Genomic DNA, 21,688 nt, shown 5'->3' with positions numbered 1-21,688 from the left:
GGAAACTGCTGTAACACACACTCAAGCAAAACCAAACCCCCAGTGATACAATGGGAAAGAAGCAACTGAAAGCTTAGTTACTATAGAGCTATGAGTAGGACTTATTTCCAAAAACTTATCCACAGTGGTGTGTTTGTAGGCTTTTAGAAGCATCATCCCCAACTGTAAGGATGCAACAATGCTGGTAGTTATTTGTGAGTGAGGAGAGGTTTCCTACGGGACTCTCTTCTAGTATCCTCATGTGTGTTTTTTCCCGATGGCAGGACATCACGGAAGAAAAAGTTCAGAGGATGAAGGAGCAATTCATGTCTGCCTATGATGTCACGACAGATACACGCTTGCAAATCCAAGAGGTATCTCTCCCCGACCTCAGCCCAGGATTTCTTTTGTAGAAGGGTACAGCATTAGGATAGACTTTTTAGTAGGGCCTGTAGAGATAGGACAAGGAGTAATGGTTTTAAAGTAAAGCAGGGTAGATTCAGACTAAGGAAGAATTTTTTTTTATTATGAGTTTGGTGAAACACTGGAACAAGCTGCCAAGAGAGTTAGTAGATGCATTCAAGGTCAAGCTGGATGGGGTTTTGAGAAACCTGATCTGGTTGAAAATGTCCTTGTTCATTGCAGAGGGTTGGACTAGATGAATTTTAAAGGTCCCTTCCAGGACAAACCATTCTATGATTCGGGCCTATAGCAGACTTGGGAGATCTGGTAGATAGAGCCTGGGTGGGGAGGAGGTGGGTCATGGGAGTACTACATTAGCCAGATCTCTTGGCCTGGGCTTTATTTCCAAGGAAACAATATGCCCAGGTTATATTTCCCATACTAGGTCAGCAGCCACTCAAGTTTTTTCTTTTCTTTACTTTCATGGATCAGATTTATTTGGGGATTTATTTTATGTGGGTGTTTTCCAGCTTGCAAATATGATCTTGCCAGATGATGAGAACTTTCTGCTGCTTTTCCGACGGGAAACTCCCTTGGACAACAGTGTGGAATTCATGCGGGTCTGTATCTTTACATTGCCTCCTCCCCTTGCACACCAACAGCTTCTTCAATACATGCACTTCCACCCTCTGTAGAACATAGCATGGGAAATACGTAGGTATTTGTAGAAGCAAAACACATTCTGACCTGCTCAGCTGGGGAAGGCTGTATATTATTTATGCCAGCAAAGCAGGGATGTGATGGCTAGGACTGGATCAAGGGCACACAGAGATTTCGTTAAACTTCGCAAACGCTCTCAGCCACCTATAAGTCATGCTGCCGGCAACAAAACCTTATGGCAGTACCTACTCATAGATAAATTCAGCCCTGTTGGGAGCTACAGCCAAAGCTGCCAACTCCTCCCCTGCACCACAGCATAGACCAAGAGGGCAGACCAGACCTGTTTTAAGCACCATTTCACCCTGAAGCATTAGCCCGACAAGGTGTGGAGTGGCAATCTAAGTTGGAGCAAGTGAGGAGCACAAGCCCATAAGGTTTTCTTAACTTTGCCCAGTCTCTCTCTAATCTCTGCTCCTAAGTATCCCAGCACAGAACTTCAGTTTTTCCAAGACTGCTTGCAGTTTCTTTTATTTCCTATCCAAACTGGGGGCTTCTGCAGATCAATGGCCAGTTGTGTACAGCCTTGACTTTTACTCATGGCAATAACAGAAGATGCATGTACAAATTATATAAGAAATGTGGAGTGGTTTCTTAGTCTTTGCTTTTTTAGATAGACAACGTGTCTGTGTTAAATATGCGGTAACAGCATGTACAGCATCCAAGTGAGTATAAAAGCTATTGTGTGGAAAGTTTCTTTTATTTCAGCTACAGTTAATTAAATATTGGATAATGCATCAGCTTGGTCATTATGGAAGTCTTGATTTGAATCTTTATGATCTATCACCCGAGCAGATGATTAACTACAATATTTATGTGGTATCAATCTATCCCCATTCAGATCTGGCGCAGTTACGATGCTGATAGCAGTGGATATATTTCAGCTGGCGAGCTCAAAGTAAGTTATTTTAACAAGTCTCTTGGGGCTTGATCTACAGCTTACTGGTGTCAACAGAAGCCTTTCCATTGGCTTTACCAGTTTGCTGCCTTTTTGTGCAGTTGGAATGTGGCATTTCTAGGTTGCTCACAGCGAGCTTAAGGACTGGAAACCCGCCAGCCCTCTGCCACAGCTGCATGGACTGTGACAGAAGAAAGGATGCTCTGCTGTTGCCCTTGATGCTCTGCTTTCTCTTGCCTCTTTCCATGACTCCACTTGTCTCAGTGACCCCTCAAGCACCCCAGGAGTCCCTCAAGTGGAGTCTCACCTTGGCTTTGTGCATGTGCCTCCCCCATCTCTAAAGAGAGCCAAAGCCATTGTGGTTTATCAAAGGGACTTCTTCACAACTTCTTCCTGAGCCTGCAGGTTTTCCAAATGCTGATTTCTTTTCAAAGCCCAGGCTACTGAGGCAGAAGCTTGTTCAGAACCCATAACTCATGTGCTTTGAGCCAGCCAGGCACCAAAGTCCATCCCTGGGCTGCAGACCCTGCACTTACATCTCAGTGCATGGCTCCAGCCTGTGTCCCAACAAAGACATATGATGAAGCTTAAATTTTGCTGAATGGCAACTATTTTTATTTTAAATCAGCTAGAAAATACTGCAGGACTTATGTTATCTTTTGCTTATTTTGTGAGCTAGTTATGACTCGTTCCGGTACACCCACTCTGTCAAAATTTGTTTATTTTCTAATTTATTAGGAAAAACACATTTCATGTAAGACAACATGGACTTTATGTGAAATTGAAGATACTAGTACTAATCAAGGATGTGAACTTAGATTCATGTAACTCTGCTGAATTTGGATCGAAATTCTTACTGTTATTTCTTGAATTTACTCGAAGGAGTAAAATTTGTCTCTTTCCTTACTACAGGATTTCCTGCGAGATCTCTTTTTGCAGCATAACAAGACAGTTACTGAAGTAAAGCTGGAAGAATATACTGATACTATGGTAAGAAAAGACAGTATTAATATTGTTTAGGTTATAGAATTGCCTAAAAATCTCCTTCAGGGTCGGCATTCTATAGGGCCATAAATGCTCTGTCAAAAGATGTGTCTTCTCCAAGAGATCCCTGTGGAAACTTAGCACACGCTGCTGCTGTTTCTTTGCACTGCACTGAACATCCAAAATGAACAGCATTTCAAATAGTCTTACTTCGTGTTGAACTGTTTCCTATGAGAAAAACAGCTTGATTTTATGCCAAAGCAAACGAAGCCCTAAACCCATTTAAGAAATAGGTGAGGTGCTTCCTTCTTCAGGGTATGTTCAGCCTCAGCCAGACCTTCAGCTCATTCCTTTCCTCCCTTTCTCCCTCCCTCCCTTCCTCCTGGCAAATCCTTTTGCTCCCAAGACAGGCAGATATCGGCTTTTCTGCTCTGCAAAGCCCATCAAGCCTCACTGGCTCCCTGCTGTTTCCCTGAAAGACTGGGAGGTTGAAATCTTCAACTCTTCCCCTGCCTTATCACAATATAGCTTTTATACTGCAATCAGCAACACAATCTTTGGTGTGAGTTTAGCGTCAGTCAACTGGATTTCAAAGCCACTTATATCTAATGATCTATAAACGAGGGGGGAAAAAAAAAAGCTCATTTCTGATGGCGTTCTCAAGGGTATCATTTGAGGTCCACTAGCAGACATCTACATTGCAATTTTCTAAAATGATGATGGGATTGCCTTGATTCTTGGCACAAAATCTTTGTTTGTACCTAAAAAACAGCTTGGTGTGGAAACAAGCAAGGAGCTGCCCATATATTTTGTGATACCATGTTATGTATTCATGATGCATCCATGCCTAGAAATGTGACCCCTCAGAGCTAAATGAAAAACTGCACCAGTACAAGAGTGCAGACCTTTTTTCATATTTATAGAACAGTGAGGGGAGACGAATGCAAGCTATAGAAATTATTTTCCAACTGGCAGATCTTGGAAACAATAAAACCCCAGAAGCTACAGCTAGAACAAAAATCTTTCTGGTAATGTCTGCAGGTAGCAAAGAGCTTTTTATGCTGCTCCATTAAGGTTTCCAGCCCCAGTGGGTAATCTCTGACCAGGTGCAGGAGAATAGGTGATCTGAACCTTGTAGACACTGGGCAGTTCGTTTCCTACAGCTCCCTTCTCTTCCCCATAATTTCCCAGGAAATTTCTGTGATTTCTGCTGCCCCAATGCAGCTAGATATCAGTGCTGACAGCTAGGAGGTCTAGCTTCTATTCCCATGTTTTTTTTATAGATTGACTTTTTATCTTTAGAGAGGCAGCTTAGTCTCTAGGTTACAGGATAAGATGTAATCTGGGAAAAAGGATGATTTGTATATCTGGGGAAATCCATGATCTGAAATGCAAATCTGGCTCATGAGGACAAAAGTTTAAAAAACTGCAATGGCAAAAGAATCAGAAATGTTGAGGGTTATTAGAAAATGAATTATTTTTTTCCCATGCAATTCTTTGCTATAAACTGAAGATCAAGGATATTTACAAACACACCTGATCCCAAGAGCTAAGGCAGGGTGTGAAAATACAACACACATGATCTTACCCTGTGACATCCTGTAGTAAAATGAGCATGGACAGCATCCCTATAGTAGCAGATACCCTGCACAAAGTGATTCCATGTGAATTTTTCTGAAGAAGGAAGGCAAAACTACAAGGAAGGAAGAAAGTTTGAGTCTTATATTTGCAGTGCTGGATTAAAAAGGGAGAAGTGACTTGAGGAGCCAAGAGCAAAGGTGTGATGTCAAGGCACAGAGCAATGACAAATCTTTGTTTTCTCACTCTGCTTTCGACGTGGAGTGGGGAGCCGCTGAAGTGCAGAGTCCTGATGGGACTCTGTCACCATCACCAATGTCTGGGAAAACAGGGGAACAGTGGCCCTTACATTTAACCCCTGAGACTTTTATAGACTTTGTATTGTATCTTTAGCAACCAGCAGCACCAATTCCTTTACTGCAGAACGGAAATATTTGTATTTCTCTCCTCTGTTACTGTGCTCCCACACTTTTATCTGCTTAAACCACGAGGTCTTTGGGACATCCGCCTGTTTCTGCTGCACAGAGCTACAGGTTCCCTCAGGGGGGCCCATCTGTCTAACTGAGGGTTTTCAAGTGCCACTTGACTCAGTCCGTCTCCACAGGAATTTACAGATCTTTGCCCTCTTTTCTGTACATCCACAGCCAGCTGCACGCATCTTAAGCAGCTACTGATATATTGAGCAGACCCTAGAGCCTTCTGGAGATAGGGATAAGGAGGAAAAGACAGAAAATGTAATATTAAAGAAGTCAGCCCAGGCACTGGGTGGGGGTGTTGGGGGAAAGGCAATTTTTGATTCTGTGTTGAGTATTTGCAGCTTTAGCTTGTGAGAGGTATGGACAGATATCATACCAACCAGGGCATGCTAAATACTTGACAGTTACTTATACTGCTGTGAATGATCTTATATCACACTAAAAAAAACCTAGGAAGAGCTAGGAAGAGGGAGAAAGTATTTCTATTGGAAGAGATCGGTTGTCTCCAGAAAGGAACATCACTTTATCAGGTTGCTTAGAAGCCATTTCCTAAGAGACTATTCTGTCTCCTGGTGACATTGCACAAGCCCCGTGAGTCTGCTAAATCAACCCTTAAAGAGCACTAAGACCACTAGAGAAAGTCATGAATGAAGAACATTTGAATTCTCAAGACTCTTCGTGAGGGGATTTAAAGTAGCAACCCTGTGCTGAGGAAGCTCCTTTGCAAGCATGCTTCTTGTTAATTTTCATACCTATTTATATATATGCCTGTATTAATAGTCACTAAGTGTGTATTAATATTTACTTACATGCACCCACTTGTGTGAGAAGATACCGAGTCATGTGCAGTTCTGAATCCTTGAAAGCAGTCTGTAGGTTTGTCACCTTCCCATGGGCATAAACTGAGAGCTGCTGGCAGAGAGCAGGTTCTCATAGGCAATGCAAGCAAAACCTTGTGGTGCTCTGAGCCCTTCCAGGCACTGAGAAGATGCCCCAGGGGTCCTACAATTCATGCTCCAGGAGACACAACGGGCATAGCTGAAAACACAGGGTTTTAAGAGCATGGTGAGAATATTCTGCCTTCCTGAAGTAACACAAGCTGGAGAAATTAAAATTTGCTCATTCATGACGAGAAGGAGGTGGTGGAGGGTGGCACTAGTATTAATAACCTGCCCAATCCCTCCCCACCTCCCCTCAGCCCCCCAAATCAAGCTATTACTAGGCTTCTGGGTCCTGGTGAAGTTTCAGCACCATGAATACCCAGCTCACACGTGTATTTAACAGCATTTTGTCATGAGTGACAGTTTTCATACCTGTGCATGCTGTGCAGTTAAGGAGAATATTGTAAATGCCGGAATATGAACTAGATTTAAAGCAGTTTATGACAAAATTAAGCATTCATCCATTTTTATTCTGTAAGAACTAAATTCTCACTCAGCTTTTGCATCTTGGGATATGTTATTGTTTTGTTCATAGAAACACTAACAGTTCATAGCTTCCCAGATAGCAGCATGCTACTTCTAGTTTTTAATCCCAGTGTCCACAAGCCACACACGAGGCAAGCTCATTGCTGAGGCAAATGCAGCAAATTAATATATACAGACTGCTGAAACAGTTGCACATGTAACACTGGCATTTGCTTTTTGCATTGCCTTATGTTAACAATTCCAGGCTGGGCATAAGAAAGTCCTTTAATTTGAGCATCATAGTATTTTAGCAAAATGTAAAGGGTAAACCCCACAAGCCAGCATATTTGCCCACCACAAGCTAAAATTTCAGAGAGGCAATAATGTAAGTTCCGTTACTTATAATTCAATAAGCATTGGTCATGAATTACAACTACAAAGTTGGAGATGGAGATGGCTGAGGATGAAATCTCAGCCCCAGAGAAGTCGATACAGAAATCCTCCCAGCTGCGATGACACCAGGGTTTTGCTGTGCTTAACTGCAAAGGTTCTCCTTGGGACTGAGCTACGTACCCCAGGCATGGGAGCCTGTAGCAGACCAGCTGAGGACTGCTCATCTCCTCTGTGTGAAGGGGAACAGGCTGAATTCTCCATGAAGACCATCTGCATCCAGGAGAATGCATTGTGGACTACATTTATGGTACATAGAGAGGGATTTCTGGTGCTTTTGTGGTTGCTGCCTGTCCCCTCTGCAAGGACAATGCTAAAGGCTCAGTGTGGTCACTTCTTTGGCTGTGAAAGCCCGTCTGTGCTCTGTGCCAATGCCAGTGTACTTACGTAGGAAATAAAAGTCAAAGCACAGAAAATCCAGGTGATTTAACCCCTTACTGGCCAAACTGGCTTATCTATGTAAGTGAAGTCTCTTATGAAAATCAAAGAAACAGTGTAATAATGAAAGGACAAATATTTATTATATTGACAAAAGCCTAAACAGAGTTTGTTATGTTTACTAACACTTGAGCAAATTTCTCAAAGCTCTAGAAATAAGATAGGAGTGGAGTATAGCCTAAAAGACTGGATGCTTAAAGGAGCAGTTTTCATATGTCCCGTCTCCTGGCAGTGGTCCATGCTGGCCTCCCTCCTAGGCAGCTCCGTAAGGATGCTGTGACACCCAAGAGACTGCATCTGTAGTGATGCACTGGCACTGCAACCATCACACCTCCTAGCACCAGCCACCACTGTGGGAGTGCACCAACCCCTGGAGAGCTTCTTCCTGGCTTTGGGTGAGTGTGATTCCTCCTGTTGCTTTGCTGTGTGTAATGAAGAGAGGACCCACCCAGCTGATGAACTCAATGGAGGGAAATCTGCTTTCTGTGTCCCTTCTAGACTTAATCCTGGTGGTGCTGTCACCTCCAGTTTTGCTCCACGCTTGCTGTGACATAAGCCAGTGGAAGCAGAAAATCCCATTTAAACTTAATTTCTGAAGGTCAAAACCAGCAAAACTCAAGGGCCCACAAGCTTTGGAAAACCCCAAGAGATAATGCCTTGGTCTTTTAGGGACCAAAACACTCTTAGAAATCTTGCCCTTAATGACTTTTCTAGCTTACACTTCCCACAGAACACTGAGCTTTGCTCCTGAGGGTGACTTGCTGGCCACAGGGCCCTCCTGTCACTCTGCAAAAAATTTTGTACCCCCATCCTTCCCTAAGGAAAAAAAGCCGTCAGCAGTCCTGTAGCTTGGGCACGCGCCTGCATGTACACCCTCAGTAACTTTTGTGCTCACTGACCAATTTTAGTTACAGCTGTTGGATACAAATGCCCCCGATGTATACTTTTGTGAGGGTAGGAGGCTAGGCAAGGGCAGACTCTTTCCGGGTCCGACTTTATTGCACACAGACAACCAGAACCAGAGAAGGTTTAAAAGCAGCTTTAGTAAGCCCACTGATCACAGAACTTTTTGTTTTGGTTGTTTACTTCTCTCCTTATCTCTGTCATGGAAAATAACTGAGATTTATAATCTTATATTGCTCTTCAAACAAGCATGTGTTTGTCACATCCTGGTGTATCAGTGTCCTTCCTTACTACACTGGACTGGAAAACCAGAGATATTTCCTTTGCTGAATTCAAAGCCAATGACAGTTTTGATTTTGCACTTAAAAAACCAAGACGTAACAATTCTTATTCTGCGAACCCAATTCCTACTTATGCTCTGTCTGCTCAAAGTGAACAGACTGCATTCAAACAAACAGAACTAAGACTTCCCTGGTGCACTGCTATTAAAATGTCAGCAAATTAATTTGTGCAAACACTTTAAAACATGAGGTAACTTGACAGTAAAATAAATGTATCATTTTATAAAGTGTACTGCTAGATGCAACAAAGCTTTTAGTAAAATGGAGTGCTATTTAAACATGCCAGACCTTATCCTTAACCACATTGAGATGTTTCATATCAGCCTGGCAGTATAAATATACCTTTCAGTAGTGTAAACTGAAAATCCATTAAGTTTAACATATCAATGTGGTGTGTGAAGGCAGAAGTTTAAATGAGAAACAATCTCATAATGATTTCATATATCTGCTTCTCCCATGATGTACGCTACATCACATGGGGTAGGCACCCTCTGTCACTCTTTGTGTACTTATATACACAATTAGCAGATCAGATCAAATACTCGCATACTTGAAATTAAAAAGTATATTTAATAAACATTTCTCTAGGCTTTTCCAAGTAGCGCAGCCAAGATTGCCATGTAGCAGGTATGCATGAGCTCCAGTTGTCCAGATACCAGGATTAGGTCTATCTTATTAGCTGTGGTACCTGAACTAATTTAGGGAACACTATCCTACCTTCCCTACATGTTTTCCACCCTTCATGTGGAAGTCACTGAACAAGAGTTAGCATGGCCTAACTCTTCCAGCCAGACTTCTATTTTGTCTCTATTCACTGGTACGGACAATCAAAATATTGCATGTATTTGAAAATTTTATAAAGTATAGTCATTGCAGAAAAAGGCCAAACAATTTAAAACCATGAAGATTCTCTCTTGGTGTTGCAAAACCAGAGCTGAGCGAAGGAGGTCAGAAAGGGAAGCTGGTTAGCTGTAAGTAGACATGGTCAACCACTGAAAGTTAAATGTTAAGCTCAAAGATAGGGTGCGAACAAAGCAAATCGACGGGAGATGTTGCTTTTCATTAAGTGTTCTGCTAAGAAAAGTTATCTCTGCAGTTAAATGTGTTTTAATGGGGTCTGTGCTACTGTCAGAATATTGTAGAGGGTTCAGAAATGGATAGAGTTGAAAACCACAGGCTCAGAAAATTGATAACAAAGCAGAAAGACTTTCACATCTAAACCATTACCTCTAATCTAGCCTGTTTCATTAAGGGTACATAAAGCTCTTCATCTTCCTGGCTATTCGTGACTTCTGAAACCATGAAAACATGCTGCACCCACAAAGTAAAGCAGATGCAGGGCAGACAGGACACTCAAAGTCTCAAGACAAAACAACTATGTTATGTATTTATTCTCTGAAAAAGGAGAAGAGACTTGAGATGTTTCATTGAAAAAGAGACTCATAGCTTGTCTCACATAGGCCTACATGAAATAAAAAATAGACCCTAAGTCTACCTCTTGGATAGGGAACCACCAGCTCTGTCCTGGTCCCAGAATCTGCCACCACAGTCAACATTTGAAGCTGTTTATCAGTGAGCTTGTATGGATGTGAGGACTTTGGGGTCATGGAGCTGGACTTTTACCAAAAGCTCTGTGTTTTAGCTTTCCTGAGGCATCATAGAGGGAAAACCACATCTGAATTTGAAGTCTAAGCTGAAACATAGCGTTTTAGTCTCAAGTCATTCTGAGACACACAGAGAAAAGGATAAATTAAAAAACACTTTCAGGAACTCAGAAATATGTAGGAGAATTTGGGTGAAGTTCAAAGAGTGCTAAAAGCACTAAGATCTAATGTGATTTTGTAAGGACATTGTATCTTCGTGTGAAGAAAAGACTAGCGCTTTCAGCGGAGCTGTCCTGCCCCAGGCAGCAGAGTCCCCAAGAGCTTCACCCCATGGTTCCCACCAAACAGTCCTCTCCCACCACTTTATGGTGACTTCCTACAGACCGTATGTGTAACTAATGCTCCTCAGTGGCCTAAACAGAGGGATTTAGAGTGACATTTCCTGAGATGATTAAGTTACTGTAGAGCCTAGGGACTATGGTATTCTCGCCACCTAGATGTTGGTACTTTTCCTAGCCGGCTAAATAGAGGTTGTCCCCTTAAGCTTCCTTTATGGAGTATTTTTCAGAGTAATAGCATAAGCTGGATGTTGCAAAGCCACCTGCGGTGGTGAGTCTGCAAAAGTAAACTAGTTGGAACATCTCTTTCTCTCCTCACACAAAAAAAGAATCCCAAAACAGGTTAGGCACTGATGTCCCATTCAGAGAGAGGCTTTTAAAATCTTATCTGGGATGATTTGTTTCTAGAAGGAACATTTACCATTTTCTATTGCCTGCAGAATAATTCCTTTATCAGCCAAGGACTGAAAGCTCAGGTTTGTCTCTCTGATGGCAGCGGGAGGTTGTTACTGAAAGAACCTTTCTCCCCTTGGTGACACTAGTGAAGGCAGATCCTGCTCCCATGCCTTCCTTCAGCCTTGCCCCATTGTGGACCCAGAAGAGACCAGAGAACAGTCCCATATGGCAGTGGGATACCTGGTGGGGCAGAAGGCAGGATGGGAGAAGCTAGATAAGCTGGAAAGGGACGTCTTGGACTGATGCAGCCTGAGAGAAGTTCTCAGGATGACTCAGCAGCTTTAATCATCTCTCCAGCTCTGGAACGAAGGAAGATTCAGAAATACTTCTTCTATCATTTAGTGGCTCCGCACAGAGTGCATTCTTGCCAGAGGCCAGTAAGATGGAAAGTGGCTTTTCCTTTAGCCGCTGAATACCTGCAGGGCTCTCAGGATGTGATTTTTCCAAAGATCTCAATATGAGCCTGCAGTCATTCATAGGAGTTTTATACTGTTTTTCAGTGGGAGGAAAAATGAGCCCATACTGAGCACTCTTCAAAAATCACATCCAAAACAAAGTAGCATAAATCATGCAGAATAATTAATGGAATAAAATAATCTTGCAGAATCTTATCTAAACTCAGTGCAATAGAGGGTTACCATAAGCTCACCATCCTCAGTGTAGATGCCTGCCCTGAAGCAAGGAGCAGGGAGGAGGCACCGCACTGACAAAGTAGGCATCGTATTTATGCCAAGGCTTCCTGAGAAATGGCAGCTCTCCAGATGATACCTGTCCTCATGCACGTGTCAGGCTCTGCCCCAGTTTCACTGCTGAGAAGTGCTCAGGACCAGCTGCTGGCTCTCCTTGGAGCTCCCGCAGAGTAAAGCTGTGTACTGTCCCCCTAAGCCTCCTGAGACAGGGACTGGACTGGGACCTCTTCAGCAGGTGTGCAATTAATTACACTGAAGATCTGTAGTGACCTGATTACTTCTAATCATTAAATAAGCAAATGAGACTCATGAAGATAAGATTAAAGCATATTCCATTACTGAGTACCTGACAAAGAGTGGCAACTCGTCTTAGCAAAATGTTAATCTTCCCCCCCAATATGGAATACATTTTTTCTCAAACTTTGAGCCGTGAGGTATTCAGGTTTACGAGCCATTAAACTTCTCTCCCTGTTTTCCTGCAACAGATTTTATTTGTGCCTTGCAGAGAAACACAGTACCAAATACAATAAATAAAAAAATAATATCTGCTAGTGACTCATTGAAGAGATCATATTAAGGAAAAGATAATACTATGGAAAGAGTAGCTTTTTTATTCACACAGATTAACCTCCTGACGTTGGCAGCCTGAATCTTCTTCCCAGTCTTAGCACTTTCCAACGGCAGTCTTTGAGCCAAGCAAAGCCCGCCGGCTTTAGCAGCATAAAACCCCAAGCTAAGTGTCTGTCAGAAGGTGACATTTGCACCTCAGCGGCTTGGTAGCCACAGCAACAGTCACAGATAAGGACAGAATCAGGCTGGAAGTGTTGAGAATTTCTCCTTTTTTTTCCAGCATTTTTTTCAGGGGCCATGGCAAGGCCAGCATTTAGTTTCTTAAGGTGTTTGCTGGAGACCTATCTTTATGCCCATGTAAGCAGAAAGGGAGCGGTGCTGGTCTTTCATTGCTTGAGTTTTGCTGTCAGAAAACAGAAGGGGTTGCTGTGCTCTTGTGCCGCCCTTGCACTTGGTGCTAGTGGAGGACTCTATGCTGGCTGGGGCTCAGGCAAAGCACCCTTAGCAAGCAGAGGTGAGGGTACAGGGCAGAGCAAAATGTGTATTGGCTTTTTTGTATGTGTGTTCTCCTCATGGTCTATCTATGTTATCTCTGTCTTCTTGACTTTTAGATGAAAATCTTTGACAAAAACAAAGATGGACGGCTGGATCTGAACGACCTGGCAAGGTAGACTTTAATAATATTGAAGGGGTTTTTCAGCTGACAATAGCAGATCCAGGCAATGTGATGATCCCCCTGTGGGGACATGCATTTGAATCCTACCTCCTTTCAAATTGAATCAGGTAGTCTGATATAGGTCTTCCAGGTCTCTAACACATGGTCCCCATCACAATAGTCCAAGAACCTAGAGCCAGTGACAGTGAGCAATGCCAGCACCTGTTTGTGCATCACCAGTACTCTCTGGCACGCTCTGTGCTACCTATGCAGTGCTCATCAGGTGACAAAGAAGCCAGTGGCACCATTTCTCCAAAAAAATGAATGGCAGGTGCCCTTCAGCAGGGTCATAGATGTGCATGTATTTCACATCACTGCGCACAGCAAGGGTTGCAAAGAATTTTTGCTGCTTTTTCTGAGGAATAGAAGTGCTACTGCAAAGGAGTTTCCCAATGGCAGTAGGAAAGGATTCAGAGAGACACAGTGAAGACACTTGTGAATGAAGCTAGGGATGTAGTAATGGGCCTCTGTCTCTTTTCTGTCCTTGATACCTCAGAAGCTTTTACATGATTTCACTTCACACAGGTAGAGAGTATGCTTCTGTCTGTTAATGCATGTGCAATGACTAGGTGGGACTTTAAACGTGCAGGTAAAGTCTTAAAACATCAGTTTGGGAGAGGAGAGGAGAGGAGAGGAGAGGAACTGATTTGTCACTGCTACTTTCTGCTTGGGATCGCAACAAATGCCAGCACAAATAACTGCAGTGCGTACAGCAGTTCCCTTTGACCACTGAATATAGGAAGAGAGAAATAGAGACTGAATGAAGAATAAAGGGGTTTGCCCTTGAGTTTCCTCTTAAATATTGTTCCCTCCTGCCCCATTACCCAGGGCAATTGAGGCTCCCCTCCGATCTAAGCATGTTTCTCACACCCCAAACCCCTCTGTGTGCAGACACAGCTCAGCAATGCCCTGTGTTGCAGGCTCTAAAACCTTTGGGGTTAGCAGAGCAGCTGGAAAGAGAAAAAGCTTTTTACTAGTGCTGTGAGGGGCTTTATGAGGGAGGAGAGGAATTTGGCCAGTCTCAGTGCCCAGGCCAGCATTATTTAGGTCTTTACTTTTACAACCAGCAATTCTCCCTCCAACAGAGAGCGATAAATTACTCTTTCCTTTAATACAGCACAGCAATCCAGTTATGAGGAGTGATTGTCTGGTAGCTCTCGCTTCAGAGACAGACCACCTCCATGGTGCTGGACCACCAGAAATGCTCTGGGAGAAGCAGTGGTGCTAAGAAACATGTCTGCAGTGAGCCAAAGGGCACCCCTCACTCCCCATCAGACAGGGGCGGGTGGAAGTACATGTTCCTGTAACAGCCCTCTGTAAATAACCCCACAGGCGATTTTCTTTTTTAAAGGCTATAATCTAAAATCTCTTTGCTTTACGAACCAGAAGAGAATAGTTTGCGTGCAGATGATAAAGCGGAAAGATCGTAATTTAAATCTCTCCACTTAGGATTCTGGCGCTCCAGGAAAATTTCCTTCTTCAATTTAAAATGGATGTAAGTAGAGCTATTTTTGGATGCATCGATCCTTTCTCTCGCAGCTGAGATAACCTGGGCCCAAACCTGAATCTTTTTCTTTTTTCTTTTCCATTTGCTTTTCCTCTCTGCATGCAGGCTTGCAGCACAGAGGAAAGGAGGAGAGATTTTGAGAAGATCTTTGCACACTACGACGTTGTGAGTCCTGGAGGCTTTTCCCTTGTATTCTTTAAATGACAGAGATGCAGCACGTACTGCTCAGACTTCTTCCTTCTGCTGGGTGCTATGGGGTCACTCAAGAGCTGCAGCTGTGCCTGAGCCCATGGGCCAGGGGGCTTGGCCACCAGGCTGGGGAGGTAAAGTGGGGACAGAGGGGAGCTGTGCTCAGAGGCCTCATGGCAAAGGATCCATTTTGACTTTTTCCATCGCTGAGGCTGGTACTGCTGCATCAGCTGTATCTCTCCACAGGAGGCACAAAGGCTGTAGAGGTTGTGGTGGCTTTAGATCCTGCAGTCTGGGGTGGTTTGGGATCTGCCACAACCTTGGAAAAGTAAAACCCCTTCCAGTACTAAACCAGGAGTTATTCAGGGAGTCTGATCTGCCTAACTGCCTGCTAGAAATCCGCAATTCAGTGCCACACAACTCCCTCAGGGTAGTGACCAGCAAGCCTCACAAAATGTTGGGAGAAGTTGCTCCCGTTAGAGGGGAAGAGATGGTTTGGGGAAAAAGGAAGGGATCTGAGTGCGATAGAACTTGGTGACCAGGTGGACCTACTGACGAGTAAACATTGTCGTGTTTTTGACTCAGTGGAGCCTGCTGATGTTTGTTTTATCTTTCAGAGTAAAACAGGAGCACTTGAAGGCCCAGAAGTGGACGGGTTTGTCAAAGATATGATGGAACTTGTCAAGGTAGCTCATGGCTTTTTCTGTTTACTAATATATTATATTTCCAAGAGAAAGGTGCTTGTTTTGGTAAAGTTAGAGAGACTAGTGAGAGCATAGAGTCAAATTTCACTTGGATCAGTGGCAGAAGTGAATGTCATGGTCTCAGCATAAACACTATAGAGCATTTCACCACATTACAGAGATTCTTCCTGACAAATTAATACACCTTCAGTCAGCAACTGTGTTTAAGAAAGATCCATTCTAGTTCATACTATGAATTAGGTAGATGTTGCAGCATCACAGACTGTGTCGACATAGATCAGTCATCAGAAGTTATTTCCTGTTTTCATTGCAGATATGGACCTCACCAGCATGACTTCATGGTCCATTATGTCATCACAGGGCTACACTTGAAATTACTTGAGCACTACCTCTAATCAAGAACACTATGCATGGTGTGTCACCAGTTTCTTACAGACAGTAGAATCCATCTGCATTGGATTACCTTGGGTTTCCAGATGGAGTCCAAGATAGAGTGTTTGATGCCAATAGAGTCTTGTCTTTGGCTCCCTCTGAGCCTGAGCTGGTGCATAGCCACATAGCGTGACCTGATGGAGGGATGCCTTCACTCCCATGTCCGTTTAGTAGAGGGCAGAGATTGCAGCTGCACACCATCGGCTGCATGTATATGTACGTTACAGCCATGTGATGTGTAGAGAGGGGTAGTGGGCAGGTAGAAGGTTGGATTAGTGCTCTGTGCATGTGTGCCCAAAGGAGAAAAGGTTGTACTTTCCTTCATCAGCATCATTCTTGGGTACTGCAAGCTGTGCACGTGAATTTGACCTCCTCTTGAGAAAGTGGGAAGCAGAGAAAATGTTACGGCATTAGGAGCGTACAGAGACAATACAGCCTGTAAAGTATGACTTTAACATTCCTTTGATCCGCTACAGGTATTAAGTTGCTGGCTAGCCTGTAAAATAGCCTGCTGACAGAAATGCCATGTCACTCCTTGTGTTTGAGAGAGGAAACCAGATGAAAGTGCAGGTCAAGTAGTACAGTAACGTGTGTTTCACACCTTTCTGCAGACTTTTCTTTGGCATGGATCAGATACTGGTGGCTTTGACTAAGCACAAAAATGATGTTGCATTTCCACAGTCCCATACCCCTTCTGTTTTTGTAGGGCACCTGTTCTCTGTTTGCTTTCCCACCACATATGAGCTAATGTGGGGTCAGGTTGTTTGGTCACTCCTCCTTGAGTGGATTTCTCAGCTGCTGGGGAAATCCAGAGCCATTTCTCTCTCAGCACTGTTTTCCTCTTTTGCCTCCAGCCCAGCATTAGCGGGGTGGACCTGGACAAGTTCCGCCAGATCCTGCTCAACCACTGCGACGTGAACAAGGATGGGAAAATTCAGAAATCTGAACTGGCTTTGTGTCTCGGACTTAAGATAAACCCATAACCAGGATAGTGCTCGTGATCATGTTTCCCTTGTGAGATTTGCTTGCTGCTCCTTGTAAAAGTGTGTCCGTGCTGCTGTGTGAGTGGTGGGGAACTGTGGTACCACGCCACCGGGCTGGAGAGCGGCTGCATGAAGATGCAGCAGAGTGGGATTTGCATGGAGAGCATCCCCCCTCTGCCAACTCCTTCATGGTGTTTGCTCACTGCCACTGCTTGGGGGTCCCCTTAGCAATGTCTCTGCCCACGAGCACACCAGCTGCTCAGAAAAGGGACTGCTATTCTTCTCCTGCCCCCATGAAACACTGCCCTGCCCATCTCCTCGAATAGGGACAAGCATCTCTTAAAAATGCTGTTAGTGCTCCCAGAGTGCAGCCACTAGGTGTTTCTGATGGTCACCTTGGATGTGTAAAGTCATTACTTCGGCGAGCATTGCGCTTTGTTTGTGCATTTTAAATATTGGATGGGTGACAGTGTATTTGTGAAGAAATAAAGAAGTGGCAATTAGAGAAATTCAGTAAGATTGGAGTTTATGTGTTATGTATGGAAAGCCATCTGCCGCAGGCTGGCAGACCATACATTGTAGCTATTTTGTGTAAAAAACACATAAAATGGCAAAAGGTTTTGTGATGCCTATCAGCCTTTCTTCCAACCCAAACTGAAATAACATACAAGGTTTCCATAAACTGGAAAACTGGAAGGATAGAAGCTTAATTAGAGCAAATCTCTTAAGCCCTTGCTTGTTCTTCTAAATCCTTAAGAGTTAGTAAATACTTGTAACCTTTTTTGAGCTTAAGCCTTCCCATCACTCACAGGCCGTAAGTGTGATCCTGGAGCCTAATGGCAGCAGCATCATTTGTGCCACATATTTGCCTATTGCAAAGGCTTTGACTAAATATTCAGAAAGTGCCACACCTATACTATTATGAGAAAATAATCCTTTCTTCATTTCTGGAGAGAAAACTGCAGAGGAAGGATTGTTGGCAAAACTCCTGCGCATTTCAGCATTTATGTCTCCTACAAATGAGAGACCAAGATTTCACATTACAAGCACCTTTCTAGTTATGTTCTTTGCACAAAGCAGTACAATGAAACGCTCCCTTTATACTTTGTTTTGTATAAACTTATCCAAAATTACCTTCAGTCAATACGCATAGAGATGGAGATGCTGATTCAATAAAGCCCTTAAGAGCATACACAACTTTAAGGACATGCTCATTTTCTATTTGCATTGATGATAAGGTCATAGACCTAACAAGTGCTAAGGGCAAGTTTAACCTCAGCACGAAACTAGGGCTTTAAACTCCAAAACTACTTTTTATCACTCTGGCAGGACAAAAATCTCAATCACAGTAAGAAAGCTTTGCGATGGTTCAGAAAAACCATAAAGAAGGTATCAGGCCTTAGCAGCCGCTTCCCGGGCCATCAGGGATACAGTTTTACTCATGGATGCTTGTGTCTCACTGAGGGAAGGACGGTGGTCAGGAGTGCAGTACAGCAGGTAGGAAGCCAGCAGAGAAATCCCCCACACCACTATTGATCAAATGTACTTTAGCTCCATCCTGAGCAACTTCTAACAAATTTAGCAGTGCACATCATCAACCATCATTTCATCATACCTCAAACTGGATGTGTCTCACCAGCCTGAATAATTACAACTTTAAGTATATTCATCTGTGCCTCTCTCTTCTTTCAGTCTTTATATTATTGTTATTGCTTTATATTATTCTTATTATTATTTCCTTAAACTACAGCTTCTATTACTTTGGACATGGGAGCAATTTCTGTACCATCCTCTACAATATATTTCCACTTGTACATGCATGTTCTTTATGCTATTTTTATTTTTTAGTGATGGCAGGTCCATTCACTTTCACCTCTGTTTAATCCTATTGATATCAGTAGAACTTCTTCTCACCTATTAAAGTATACATTCAGGAATATCCTGCCCTGCCTCACCAAAAATACAACAGCTCTTAACCTAAAATAAAAATTATTTTTTAAAAACTCTAGACAACCACAGCTCTCACTTCAAGAATTACACAAGACTTCCTCTTCATTGACTTCCTCTTATGCTTTTCACATCCTCTACAGACAGTTTTTATTCAACAGACACTGAGCAGTAATGAATTTGACAGGCTGGTGTCATCATGTATTTTGCCTCTTTTGTACAAATCTGGGATTTTTTTAGTATTGATATTGCCGAAGCCTTCCTGCCTGCAAGTTCATGCAATTAGTTTTATTAGCTTTAACTAAGTGTGTGGATAATATTCAGTAAGTGAGTTTACAAGAGTATTTTACAAAATATTAACAAAAACTAATTTTGGATCATAGATTAAAAGGTTATATAGAGAATTCAGAAGAGGGTTTTTTATGATTGATTCATTTAATTCGTTCAGCATTCTCATGAGAATATATTTGGTGTGTAGAGCAGGGACTAGAGAGCAGGAAAACAGGCATGCTGTCTAGTTTGCAGACACTATAGGGGAGAGCCATATGCTAGTGACACTACAGCCACAGTGATCTGCAGGTTCCCTATAAGCAAAAAAAAATGTCAGGAGATGCAGCAAGATTTGAGCCCACCGTTACAAAGGTCAGCAAGGGAGTTATCAGCAAGCCACAGTCTTTTAACCTTCTGGTCTCTAAAACTCAATGTTATGGCAGAAAGCAGGCATTTTGAGACTTCCCATGGAGAAGATGTGTTCCTTGCTTGTAGCGATTTCATTATTATTATTATTATTATTATTATTACCACTACTACTATTTTCACTTCAGTAATAAATGTTTTATAAGGCCCTTCAGTCTCATGCTCTGGTGATTTCAGCATTTAAAGCTGCTATAAATATAAAGCCAGGCAATGCATTTTGGTAAAACATAGCTATTTACCATTTTGCAAATTTGAAGGGTAGTTTAATGTGCAGTGTGGATTCTGCTATGTACCAAAACATGAGATGCTATTTCATATTTGAGTGGCTACATGAAAATACGTGTTTTGTGTTAATTACATGAAAACATCTTGCCTACAAAACCAAAAATATTTACAGACCATGATGCCTTCTGTGCTGTAAACGTATTGAAGACATGCAAGGAAGGTTTGGGTCTGTTCATTCAGCACATCTTCTGCCAACCCAATTATGTGTATATCACATTATTTAGGAGCCTGCATCTTGGTAACTATAATTTGAATGTAGAAAATGAATGAAAGCGTCTGCCAAGCATATTTTCCCTTGATATTCTCATGTTCTTCTCCAGAAAACTGGGATTAAGGGGTTCACAGTTTTCTATTTCTTCATAGTATGCAAATCTACAGAAATAAATTTTAAATTACTTATATCACCACATTTAACAAGTATATTTCCAAGAGACATTTAGCTACCACAAGCATAGCAGTCAATATGCACAGCGCTCCCAAATGTGTTATTTTATGGTTGGTTTTCTTCCTTCACTTGTTCAGTTGGCAAACTGATGGATCTGGAAATCAATGTGTGAATTTCCTCAGAGCAAAGCCTTTCCTTTGCTTCTGCTTTTGCTGTGAATTATGTGAGATCATGCCCCGCACTCCTGTCATGGTCCCTGCTCATCTCAGCCCTTCTCATTTTTGGCACTTGACAGAGATTTTTTGCTGGATGACCTGCCTTGACAACTTTGTTCAGGAGAAGCTACCTTTGACAGCTTCAGCTGACCGTGTAGAATGGATACCCATGAAAATTGACCACTTACAGGGCTTTTAACTCAAATCCATCCCTCATTTAACTTCACTGATTTCACTGGAAAGAATGTTATAGAGACACAATCTTTTCTCCCATCATTTTGAAACTCAACAAGCTGCTTGCTCACCCCGAGCCATCACCATGGAGATCTGCCTCTTGAGACTCCTAATTTCCTGAGCCAGCCTCACAATCCCAGAATTGCTCATGTGCCAGTTGTCCCTTGGTCTGTGCTTTTTTTCCCCCAAAATAACGAACCCACGTATACACGCTCACTCCATTCTGCAGTCTAAACACACTCCAGCAACCTCACATCACTGACACCCAAACTGGAACCAGGTGAAATGTTTAATTGTAGCATTTAAGTTTCATCAGTGCTTTATTGTGAGATTTTTCAGTAAAATAATTCTCCCCCTTTGTTCTCACAATATTGCTTTAAATAACATGGGTGAAGCTTCATCTGCACATCTTATAAAAACTGCTTTTTATTCCTACTGAAGACTGATCATCAGCTCAAAAGAAGGACTCAGAGCATGGGAAACTAGCACAATATTTTGATTAATTGTTTGTGTGGCAAGAGAATAGTGTCAATACTAATGAAAATAATTGTGACTAATGCAGCCAACAAGACTATCAGAGAATCATCTGCCACATTATAATAGGAACCCATCACGAGAAACACCTTAATTACAGCTATTATATCTTAAAATGCCTGAGTAACTCTTAGATTAATCTGATTTGAAATAGAAAGTTGCTGTGAGTTGCTAAATGGGGCTTTTCTGTGTAATTACATGGGGTAAAGTAACTATGAAAGTCATTTTCCTGTGAGGGCCACACTGACTGCTAATGAAAAGCTCTCATTTTCCAGCACCTGTATTTTCAGTAATTCCACAGAGAACTGTATCTCATTTTAAGGAACATTTCCACATGGGAAAAGAGGGAGAAAAGAGTGCCAGTTACAGCTATTGTGAGAGAAAATAAGGGAACTGGTTGCCTAATGCCAAGAGACATCTGCAGGGAGCTCCCCCTGGGTCCCAGAGGTAAAACCATTTCCCTGTCCTCTCTCACTTAGCTGGGAACCACTGATCTTCACAAGTTCATCCCACAGTGATGTGTCCTGCTGCCTGCCTGCCATGTGCTCATCCTTTATGTTGGTGTTGCCCTTCCTCTTGGGTTTGTTCTTTCACACATTTTTTTATTGCTCTCTACAACTACCTGAAATGAGG

At 42.6% G+C, this 21,688-nt stretch overlaps 1 protein-coding gene across 1 annotated transcript; it reads left to right on the top strand.

The window, feature by feature from the left end:
• Positions 1–239: 239 nt before the first annotated feature.
• Positions 240–16,851, top strand: SCGN (secretagogin, EF-hand calcium binding protein). The gene is made up of 9 exons (XM_009869013.1): positions 240–353; positions 912–1,001; positions 1,940–1,996; positions 2,909–2,986; positions 12,841–12,896; positions 14,394–14,439; positions 14,557–14,616; positions 15,258–15,326; positions 16,631–16,851. The coding sequence occupies exons 1-9, from the start codon at positions 240–242 to the stop codon at positions 16,757–16,759; spliced, it is 699 nt and encodes a 232-aa protein (XP_009867315.1). The 3' UTR covers positions 16,760–16,851.
• Positions 16,852–21,688: the final 4,837 nt, after the last annotated feature.

Source organism: Apaloderma vittatum, unplaced genomic scaffold, assembly GCF_000703405.1.
Source record: "Apaloderma vittatum isolate BGI_N311 unplaced genomic scaffold, ASM70340v1 scaffold975, whole genome shotgun sequence".
NCBI lineage: Eukaryota > Metazoa > Chordata > Aves > Trogoniformes > Trogonidae > Apaloderma > Apaloderma vittatum.
This window is presented reverse-complemented; position numbering and strand designations above follow the sequence as displayed.

Excerpts from the sequence above, each read along its gene's own strand:
- SCGN (XM_009869013.1), top strand. The coding sequence starts at position 240 with ATGTGTGTTTTTTCCCGATGGCAGGACATCACGGAAGAAAAAGTTCAG. Across the intron at positions 14,440-14,556 it reads TTCTTCAATTTAAAATGGAT|GCTTGCAGCACAGAGGAAAG; the intron begins GTAAGTAGAGCT and ends CTCTGCATGCAG. Across the intron at positions 15,327-16,630 it reads ATATGATGGAACTTGTCAAG|CCCAGCATTAGCGGGGTGGA; the intron begins GTAGCTCATGGC and ends TTTTGCCTCCAG.